The 11,611-nt window shown below is 39.3% G+C and overlaps 2 protein-coding genes across 2 annotated transcripts in view; one reads left to right on the forward strand and one right to left on the reverse strand.

Moving 5' to 3' along the window:
* Positions 1-11,511, reverse strand: part of RGL1 (ral guanine nucleotide dissociation stimulator-like 1) — a 210,674-nt gene extending 199,163 nt beyond the window's left edge. The window contains exon 1 of the mRNA XM_006772955.2: positions 11,085-11,511. The gene's annotated coding sequence lies outside the window, so the exon portion shown is untranslated. The remainder of the gene's footprint in view (positions 1-11,084) is intronic.
* Positions 2,382-3,495, forward strand: APOBEC4 (apolipoprotein B mRNA editing enzyme catalytic polypeptide like 4 (putative)). Its single transcript, XM_006772954.2, has one exon. It carries the CDS (start codon positions 2,382-2,384, stop codon positions 3,486-3,488), a length of 1,107 nt encoding a protein of 368 aa, XP_006773017.1. The 3' UTR covers positions 3,489-3,495.
* Positions 11,512-11,611: the final 100 nt, after the last annotated feature.

An 11,611-nucleotide genomic window follows, 5' to 3' on the forward strand; every position in this document is an offset into this window, starting at 1 on the left:
GGCAACCCCCCAACCCTGCGGACTAAGATGACATGACAGAGGTTAGGTCATGAGGAGTCTGGAGTATGACAGGTGCGGTGCCCAGGGTTACTGCCGAGAGACTAGCCATTAGGATGACGGTGACATGAGTAAAGTCACATTCCATCTAGAGCTGGATTGAGGCCCTAAAATATTTTCTGCCCAAGATGGGATTATACAAGGAACTCTGCAGGTTTCAGCCTAGAGATCAAATACAGCACTGACTGAGGGGATCTGGGAATGTAATTCTCCTCCTAGGAAGTGATGTGAGAGAGTTTGATCTAGTCATATGACTTCTAGTGATCTACATTAAAGAAAAGAGTCAGATATATGAACGATTTATTTAAAGAAAGATTCATAAAAGTGTTACTTATAATAACAACAAGAGACAAGAACCTGAATGCTATAGTTATGTAATAAGACACTAATTAGGCGTGGATACTGTGCTTTTGGAAGAATTTTAATAACATGGGAAAATGTTCACGACACAATACTAAGTGAAAAAGCAAAATATAAAACATGGCTTTTGCCCAACCAGTTTGGCTCAGTGGATAGGGCATCGGCCTATGGACTGAAGGGTCCCGGGTCCAATTCCAGTCAAGGGCATGTACCTTGGTTGCAGGCACATCCCCAGTAGGGAGTGTGCAGGAGGCAGCTGATCGATGTTTCTCTCTCATCGATGTTTCTAACTCTCTGTCCCTCTCCCTTCCTCTCTGTAAAAAAATCAATAAAATATATTTAAAACAAAAAAACCATGGTTTTATTTATGTTGGCATAACAAGCACACATAGCAAAAAGACTGGGGGACTAGAGCTGTCAATGGCAATGGAAATGGAAACTGATACAAACTGAGTTTTTATTTTTCCTTTATGCATCCGTATTATAAAAACGCCACAAGAAACATGTAATACTTATATAATAAAAAGTTATTTTACAATATTTTTAAACTATATTATAATGCCTATGTTGTTGCTTTGGAATAATGATAACTGAAGAAATATTTTTAAAGGAAAAATAATTACTTAAAGATCTTAACAGTTCAGTTTTAACATCTCAGAAACTATCTGAAATATCCTAAGAACCCTATTGCTTTTAGAATAGTAAAGTTTTCAAATTGCTCTAACAAGACCCACCCACTGGAAATAAAACTCTCAAATGCTGAGAATGCATATCCATGACCCAAAGAATACTCACCTGGCACTTCCAAGGGTGTAATCATGATGATCCACATGTCTCTAGCAAGTAAATAGATTCCATGATCATATTCCCAAAAGGATAACCACTTCCAACTTATTGTCAACTAGAGGCCCAGTGCACAAACTTTGTGCACTGGGGGAAGGGGGTGGCCCTCAGCCCAGCCTGAGCCCTCTCACAGTCTGGGAGCCCTCGAGGGATGTCTAAGCCGGCAGTCAGATATCCTTAGCGCTGCCACAGAGGCAGGACAGGCTCCCACCATCACTACTGCACTCACCAGCCGTGAACCCAGGTCAGGGCTGCTGGCTGAGTGGCACTCCCCCTGTGGGAGCACACTGACCACCAGGGGGCAGCTCCTGCATTGAGCATCTGCCCCCTGGTGGTCAGTGCATGTCATAGCGACTGGTAGTTTCACCTTCTGGTCAATTTGCATATTAACCTTTTATTATATAGGATGATTAGAAGAAATAGGTGATTTGAGACACAAGCATATGCAACATCTCTGCATGATATGCTAGACATTATCATATTCGGGAAAGAGACAAAGAACATTACAAACGAATGCAAAGCCCCTGTTTATTTCTTTGGACTTTCCTAAACAAGAATCATCTAGATGACCCTAGGACTTATACTACTACTATGGAGAGCTAAGTGTTTATCGAGACCTTACTATGTGTCGGGCCCATAACAATGCATTGTATATTTATCTATCACTCAAGTCTCAAAATAACCTTATGGGGTAGGAACTATTCTGAGCCTCATTTTACAGACAAGGTAGCTCCCGGATGTTAAATAACTTGCCAAAAATCACTAAGCTGGTAAGTGGCAGGGCCCTGATTTGCAACAAGTCTGTTTCTAGAACTTGCACCATTAACCCATTTGCTCTACTGCCTCAGACTCTATGAAACGGGTAATGTACAAAGCCTTTCTCTTTTGCCTCCTCCCCCACCTTAGGAGTCTCAATAAAGCTGAATCCTGAGCTTTCTAATCTATGGATATATATCATTATCCTTTAGACTCAAAATGCTACCATGGTTATCACACCAGCTGCTTTAAGAAAAATATGACTCAGTAAATTAATGCGCTGTCTTTAGTTCTTCCTGCACTGGTTTTACATATATTCTCTCTTCCTTGTTTAGGATTTCAGCTAGGAGACGACAAAACTAGCAATGGAGCCATTATATGAGGAATACCTAGCAAATCGTGGAACAATAGTAAAGCCTTATTACTGGCTAAGCTTCTCTCTAGAGTGCTCTAACTGTCCTTACCATATTCGGACAGGCGAAGAAGCAAGAGTTTCCCACACAGAATTTTATCAGATTTTTGGATTCCCTTATGGACCCACCTATCCTCAAACAAAGCACCTCACGTTTTATGAACTGAAAACTTCTACTGGAGGCCTGGTGCAAAAGGGCCATGCGAGCAGTTGCATGACGAACAATACCCATCCAGAATCGATGCTGTTTGAGACGAACGGTTATTTTGACTGGGCCATATACAACAACGACGGCATCCGGCACATCATTCTGTATTCCAACCACTCCCCCTGTAACGAAGCTGACCACTGCTGCATCAGCAAGATGTACAATTTCCTGACGACGTACCCAGATGTCACTCTCAGCATCTACTTCTCCCAGCTCTATCATACTGACCCTGACTTTCCTGCCTCGGCCTGGAACCGCGAAGCTCTCCGGAGCCTAGCGAGTCTCTGGCCGAAGGTCACTTTGAGCCCAATAAGTGGTGGCATTTGGCATTTTCTCCTCAATAACTTTGTGAGCGGTGTCTTGGGATCAACTGTTTTCCAACCCATTTTGACTGGGAGAGCACTGGCGGACAGGCACAATGCATATGAGATCAATGCCATCACAGGAGTGAAACCTTACTTCACTGATGTTCTGCCCCAGGCAAAGCAGGATCCGAACGTAACAGCTCAGGCAGCTTTAGAAAGCTACCCTTTCATCAGTGCCTTTCCGGGACAGTCTCCGCCAGTGACAAGTGGACAATCGCCACCCAGTCTGACACCGGGCCTCAGGGTTCCTGTCGTGTTCGTGCTGGTGCCTTTCCGAGACCTACCACCAATCCAGGTGGGTCAAAGCCCATATAAGCCCTGGAATGTTGTAAGGCATTTAAATATGCCTCAGATGTCACCCCAGGAAACCAAGGACCTCCGAAGGCCTCCCATGGCAATGCCAGTGGAGACGATGGAATTCACAGAACAGTCTGGAAGCAGCAGCAAGGCAGATGACAAGAAGAAGAAAAAGAAAGGGAAGAAATAAAATGGGCATCCCTGCAACGTAAGACCAAACAGCTACCGGAAGACTTAGAAGATAGCCAGCAAGAATCTGGAAACTTTCTCTCTTAGGTATGATCCAAGATGGAGCTAAACTGATACACTATAGGCAAAACCTGAATTACTTACCAGCTTAACTATTATAAAGCTACACTATTTTAAATATAATTCAAAATGTTTCCATAAGCAACTTATTATCTTTCCTTTATTTTTGAAAATGACAGTATCCAAGTGGAGCCATGAGTACCTTGCTAATATTTTGGTGTAAAAAGAAAATGTTATTCTGGTCTACCCATATCATCTTTCCACTGAAAATGCCGGTGGACCAAATAGCTTCCTAAATTGGTTTTAGTATAAAGATTTACTATAAAGTTGGAAAACAGCCTGAAGTTACTGATACTCAGTACCGTTTGCAAAAGCAAACCAGTGATTTTCCATTAATTGTTCATTGTGGACAGAAGATTTTAGGCAGCCTTTTTTTTTTCTTTTTCTAAAGTGGTTCAAAATAGTTCTGTGTGTGGGGAAAAAGCTCTTTTGCTAATTGATTAGCTATCGCTACAAAAACTGATTTTTTGAAATGTAGCCACGCGCTGGGTTTGATCTCTCCCAGCCCAGACCTCTGCCTCCTGAGTGGAGGAGAGAGGCAGGTGACACATGAGACTCTCCAGGTTCCTCCCCTCACACACCATGTAACAGCCAAGCCCCCCTCACTGGCTTCCAAAGCTGCTCCTCTACCTTCCTGTTGCCCTGTCTCATCAGCAAGGCTGCAAATTCCTATAGGTCCAGCGCTGTCTCTTTCACTTATTTAGTTTCCCTTTAGAATCTAGCACAATATCCCAGGCAAAATAGGGGTAGCAAGGCTGTGAATCTACATCTCAGAACTTACCAATCCCTGCTCCCCAACATGTCTTCTCCATTCCAGCCAAGTGGCCACTTAACTCTCCTGCAATGGACATCATCTTTGTTGTTGTTGGCATCCATTCCTCCTCCTTCTGACATAGCCCCAGTGCATAATGGGTCCTAGTTCCCTTTTTTTCTGACCACTTCTTTTTCACCAGTGCATATCTATACCTTGTCTCAAACTCTGGTTCAAAACACACGTCTAGGAGGGCTCTTTGACTAACCCTCTGAGCATGTGCATTAAACCACATTTGCTGCCTCACTGCCCTCTTAAAAGAAAAGAAAAATGTTGAAAATAGGAATGTCTGTTATGATTAAAATAAATAAAAAATTTTAAAGTAATTTCTATTGTTAACCTGAAGTTTTTTATAGACTTATTGGAATATAATTATTTTTTGGATATATATTAATTGTTATTTAAAGAGCTACTTTTAAAGTTTAGTAGATCACAAAACCATGTCCACAATTTGCGGGGTAGAGTTTAAAAAAAAAAAAAAGACCCCAACATGACAAATGCAGCATCTCTGATCACTATCAGAGTAGATCCAAGGTGGGCAACTCCGCTAATGGCGTCAGCAAGTCTGGAAGGCCGGGGAGCAGCTCTGAAGCTTGTTGCAGTGGGAGAGACCAGCCCAAAATGTTTAACTCACAAAATGGAAGGCTATTCATCTGTGGACTCCTCAAAAAAAAAAAAAAGTAGATCCAATTCGTTGCCCAGAAATCTAGCTCTAAAGTGGTGAAGAAGACCACAATATCAATCAAGCTACAAAGGATTCAGTTAGAAACGCAGTCTGAAATTTATGGTGAATTTGTATTTCAAATGTGAACCTGGATACCAAGTATATAACAAAAGGAGAGATGCTGCAAGAACTATAGAAAAGAAAAGTGATTGAGGGCAGTTAAACTTGTTCTAGTTAGATCAGGAAGACGAATGTTCCTGAGAGATCTAAGACACTGATTAGGGTGGGGGAGGGAATCATTACCTTGGTACATCTAACATGGTCCAGGGTTTGACTCTCAGTTTTGTAAGTTCAACTCCCACTTAGTCAATACAGAGAGAATGGATTTATTAATCAGGAGCAGACCTGGATTAACAGAGCTCCCAAGAATGACACGTAAAAGCAGAAAGCTAATGTACTAATTTCCAGTGAGACTTACTACTGGATATGCAACCACATATTCAAGTTGTCCAGCTTATGCAACTTTACCATGCAGATAAACTACATGAGGAGCTACTATAATTAGAAGTTTACTTTGAGGGTTAGAAGAGCTCATTAAGTGATTCAAATGTTTAGTGCTTTCAGTCTCTGCTTCCCAGGGTTAAGCATCTGCCACTTGAAATGAAATGGTGTGATATACACAAGGGCACCTGTCCATGGACAGTATTTACTAGTAGGTGGGCCCAGAATGTTCATCAAGCTACAATTTAATCCTGCTGGCCTGGGAGCAAATCCTCTCTCTTTAAACTGTTGTTACATCTCTTTTCTTGATTTTAGTACATGCAAACCAAAATGTTTAACTCACAAAATGAAATGTTATTCATCTAATTTCCAAGAGTTTAAGGAAAGCTGCATGGTAACCTCTACTAATTAAAATTTTAAAATAATATTATTACTATCTAACATTTACTGAGAGCTACATGTCATTTTTCTAAGTATTTACATGTATAACTCATTTAATCCAACCATCCTATTAGGTAGGTCTTTCAAATATGAACCTGGTATATAACAAGAGAGAAATGCTACCAGAACTTATAGAAAAGTGTTCGGGCAGTTAAATTCTTGTACTGATTAAATATGACTAGGGCTAGGAAGAAGAATGTTAGACAAGTCATGAGTCCAAGCCAATATGGTCAAGCCTTAAGCAAGAGACTATTAAGAGAGAGCATAAAGACACATGGCCCTAGGCAAGTAGCTTCTATTTCCTTGTCTGTAAAACAGGAGACGTGAGCAAGATCTTTAGGTTCCTTTCAGCTCTACCTGCTCTAAGATGACATTTATCAGAGCAATAGTTCCATGAAGTGATTAAAAACACAAGCTTCAAAATCTGACTGTCCTGTTTCCCATACCAGTCTGCTACTGGCTAGTTATCATTGGCTGAGTTACCTAATCTCTCTGAGCCTTAATTTTCTCATTCATAAAATGGGAACACTTAATTCCTAGGCCCTACAGCTAATCTGAGGGTTAACCAGTTAATCGCCAAGATATCTTGAATTTCATTTAAAAAGGTCCGCTGCTTATGGGGTACAAATGATTAAATTATATAAGTACACAGTAAAGAGCTTGCTAACCAAGTGTCTATGAAACAATAAACACTCATCAAGTGGTTGCTATTATTAATAAAATATTATTAGGATGATAGAAAAGGATAGGAATTGTAAGATCTTTCAAATTCTATCAAAACTATATAGTCTGAGATGACTATTTTCTATAAGAAGTAAAAGTATGTTTCTAGAATTTGTGACAATCAGGTTAGGAGAAAAAATGTTGATTTTAATATTTTGCTTAAATATTTAATAGTAGCAATGAGAAAAGCCGTTGATCCATGGTCATGGAAGAAACTAAAATAATTATGAGAAAATATTTTTTGCAACTTCTTGTCAATAAATTGTCAATCTAGATGAAATGCATGTTTTACTAGAAAAATATAACTTCGAAATTTGACAAAAAGAAGAAGAAAGCCAAACAAATTCATAATCACAGAAGATAAATATGATCAAAGATCTACCTCTAAAAATATTAGCAAGCCCAGATAATTTTGTGAGCACATTCTATAACTTTCAAAGAAATAATAGCATAGAAACTTTCTATTATTCAAACTATTCTAGAGTACCAAAAGAAAAAAAAAGGTGGAAATCTTCTCAATTAATCTTACAAAGCTAGACTAACCCTAACATCAAAACCACATAAAGACAGCACAAAGAAATAAAATTATGAACCAATATGACTTATACATATAGATTCTGAAATCATATAACAAAATAAATACTACTTGAATTTACCAAGCAATTAAAATAGTAACCAAATAGAGTTTATTCTAGAAATGTGGGGATGGTTCATTACAGGAAAATATAGAAATATAATTCATTACATTCATAAATTAAAAGATCAAAAACGACATGATTTTTATCATAAGAGCCTCCCAAAAAGCATTTGATAATTTCCATCATCATGCCTAAACATCACGAAGCAACAGAAAATACAAACGGGTAAAATACCAAAGACATTTCCATTACAACAGAAACAAAGAAGAGAAGGCCACTGTTCCCCAATTTTTTAATACTGTTTTGAGAGTCTAGCTAATGCAATAAGATAAGAAAAATAAAAGTGATGTAAATATTGGAAAAGAAAATATAAATTCTTATTATCTCAAATATTATGCTTGTATATTGTGACAAGAAATGTAACCTTAAAACAACTGTTAGCATTAATAACAGAGCCCAGTAGTGGAAAGGAATATGGAATAAGTAAATTTTTAAATCCATAGCTTCCCTTTATATTATCATAAGCAGGTTAAAAAAAAGTAGACATATAGTACCACTCACAAAAATGTTTAACACACAAGATTTATTCTTTCATTTAGCACTAAAATTTTTTCCTGATACAGGAGTACGGATTTGTTTTTTAGTCTTTGAAGTACTGATATATAAAGAAATAAAGGTCTCACTGTAAAATAGTCCATCCTATTACTCTACCTCAATGTGTAGTCATAAAATTATGTAAAGCTAAAATTAATCACAAAGAAAAAACTTGATGTTTTGAAGGTTGGTGGTTTCAACACAGAACCAGTTCATTTGATATTAAGTAGTCATTAAATCATGATATAGTCTATAGGTAATATGCTAAAAAAAATCTATTGTAGTAATGATGTTGCTAGAAAATAATGAAATTAAATCATCATTAAATCAGCAGAACTGAAATTTATTTTCTATTTATAACACGTTTGACATATTTGATTAACATTGAGTTCACTGTCATTTCAAATAATCTTCCTGCCACCCTGCAGGATTTGAGGTCTTGGTTTGTTAAGTATTCAGTGACAAGTCTGGGGAAAGGAAGTACAATGTAGGTAAGAGTACTTGGATTAAAATATATGAAAGGAAAAACCTACTATAGGATAATTTTATCAAAATACTCTCTAACTAAAATGATCTTTTGCTGTTTGCATCATCACAGAAATAAAAAGAAGCTATAGACTCTCCTGCAGCATTAACCTCAAAATTCTGATTCAGTCTTACTTTAGTAACAAACCAAACCAACTTGTTCGCACAATAAAAAAAATGTCTTAAAGCCCCATGGATCCTTTATGTCAAGGATAAGCATTTCTTTGGAAAATTAAAATAGGGAGAATACTATTATGTACAAGGAATGAAGTGCTATGATTAACATAAGAAATTTGTAATTTGCAAGGAAGTGGAATAATGTATATTTTCTAATGAAAAGATAATTAAAGACGGGTTTCTTCACATACACAGAAATTTCCTTAATGCTTTAGGGAGGTGATTAAGGTGTTCATTAAAAAATACTCAATCTCACCCTGGCCAGTTTGGCTCTGTGGTTGGAGCATTGGCCTGAGAACAGATGGGTTCTGTTCAATTCCAGGACGAGGGCACTTGCCTGGGTTGCAGGTTTGATCCCTAGGCACAAGTGGGAGGTGACCAATTGAGGTGTGTCGTTCCAGTCAATGCCAATCTTTCCCCTCCCCCTCTTTCCCCGCCCCTGCCCTCTCTCCTCCTCCTCCCTTTCTTCCACACTCTAAAATATCAATGAAAAAATATCCTTAGATCCTCAGGTGAGGTTTTAAAAAAAACCAACCCCCAACCTCTATATGATTCCAAAATTATTTTGTCAGGTTATTAATTCATTAAATAGAAATGTTGGGTACCTACTATGTACAAGGTATTTAGTGTGAGACAATAAAAAACACTGCATTGGAAAAGCGCATTTTTTTGGCATTATTACATCTCAAATGTAATACACATCATGTGGCTGAGAATTAATTGTATTTAACACATACAGAGCAAAATTCTGAGCAATCAAAAACAATTATACCCTTGAGCAACTCGATTTTTTAAATTACCCTCGCTATTCCCTTAAGTTGATTTCTACTCCACAATTCTTTTCCAGTTCTAAAATGAGATAAGAAGGAAATTTCCTAAGTAAGACCTAATACAAAAGAATAGAAATGTAAGAGAAGGGATATATTAGCTCTTGAATCCTTGTTTCCATTTGCTCTCAATAGTGCTTCTAATGTTCAATTTTCTCTTCAAAAATATACTGATTTAGAAGCATCAAACCAGTATATTGCTTAGCCCTCACTAAAGTTAGCAAAAAAATTGAAACTGAAAAAAAGAATATTAAAAATACTTATTCTAAGTTATATAATGTCATTCACCATAGTAATGATCTGATTCTTTGGAATAAGACTTTTTAAAATAAAGACCACCAACAGGTAGAAAATTTTCCTTTGCTGTCTTAAGACAATCATTGGGGGAGTTCTTACCAGCGTGTTTGTTCATTAACTTGAACGTTAATTCAAAGAAATGTTGCTTTGTCACCTCAATATTTTTTAGAAAAGTAATTTAATTGGGAAAAGAAAAAGGCCACATTACTTCTTCCTCCCTAGAAAAGAAAATGCATTCCTATTGCAACAAATATTTGACATTGACATCTTTTCTTTTGACTGGTTCATTATTCTCCATGTGATTCTCAAACTGCCATGCCTTTCACATTTTATTCACTTCATCAAGGAATAATTGAGTACCTGAATGTATTGAGTACCTTCCAGACCCAAAGGAAGATACAAAAGAAATATGACAGCCTCTGCCCTCCAGTATCCTCCCATCTCTTCCAGGCGGCGAGGTGAACACACAGTATCATAAAGCAATTTATATGAATAGTGCCAAAATCAATGTACAGGTACCATGCATTTCATATTTATGTAGAATTTCAGAGCTGCAGAAACACTTCCCTGTACTTAACCCTCAGGACAATCTTGTTACGTACACATTGTTAACCCCACTTTCCCAGTGAAGAATCTGAGAGAAGTTTAATCGCCGTCCCTCAATCAAATCGATCAAGTGAGAGAGTCAAGATTCAAGCCAGGATTTACTAATTCTAAGCCCAGTGCTTTCCAATATACTCAGTACAGGAAACCAAGGTTGGGGATCCTGAACAGGGCAACAGCTGGCCTTCTGCTAGAGGTGGAATTAAACCACACCCGATAGGATGTCAGGAAAGCATAAAGCCATCTGAGTGTCCAGCCAAATGTCCAAGTTAATTTTATTGTGAAAATATTTATACTTCCTTGTTATACATGCAGCACAACTTACCATTTCCTCAGTTTTAGTGCCTTTCCCTCCTCAGTAAGAGCTTTGCACTCAGAAATGGGGATGTCAAATAAAATAAAAGGCTGGCCTAAAGGATCATACAAATCTGAAATCACAGATATAAACCTTAAAGATCTGGTTTCCACTCATTCTTACACATTGTGTTCGTCCTCAGAACCGGAGAACGTAACTCGCCCATAGCATAGCTTTTCTAGCATTCTCGCTCCAAATAACTACTTATTTTAAAATGTCAGTGACCGACCCTACCGCACAAACCACAGGTTCACCCTAGTTTTGCCGCCTGACCCCAGCCTCTGCGCAGACACTTCCCCTCCCTCCCAATGGATACGATACCTAATTCAGGTTCTGCAGGTGCCGCCGCGGTGCTGTCATCAGCACCAACGGATAAAACGCGACCTTTGGACTCCGTCCTTGGTACCTCCCGCTGGGTACGCAGCGCAGTCCCAATCCCAGCAATGGGGCTCCCGGCTCAGGCACACAGCCGCGGGCAGCACAGGGTCCGAAGCAATGTCTCCGACAAGCAGAAGGATGCTGGGCGCCCGAGCGTGCATCACTGCGCCCCATACTCCTGCCAACTGCAGGGCACTTGGTCTGACAGCCAGCCCATCCCACCTCACAGGCAAGTCCGGCCCAGCCGGACCTGACGCAGGACCCGGATGAAGATCGTTGGCGGCAGCGGCGGTGACAGCAAAAAATAAGGCCACCCGCCCCCTGTGTCCATCGCCGCCAGCCTGAGACCTCCGAGACTGGACCGCAGAGAAGCGTTTCTATGGAAACCCCGAGGGGTCACGTGACTCGGTTGCACGCCCAATTGCCTCTTAGCTCTGGCCGCGGCACCGCCTAGTGCCCTCCCCCTGCCC

This window comes from Myotis davidii, unplaced genomic scaffold (assembly GCF_000327345.1).
Source record: "Myotis davidii unplaced genomic scaffold, ASM32734v1 scaffold362, whole genome shotgun sequence".
Taxonomy (NCBI): Eukaryota; Metazoa; Chordata; class Mammalia; order Chiroptera; family Vespertilionidae; genus Myotis; species Myotis davidii.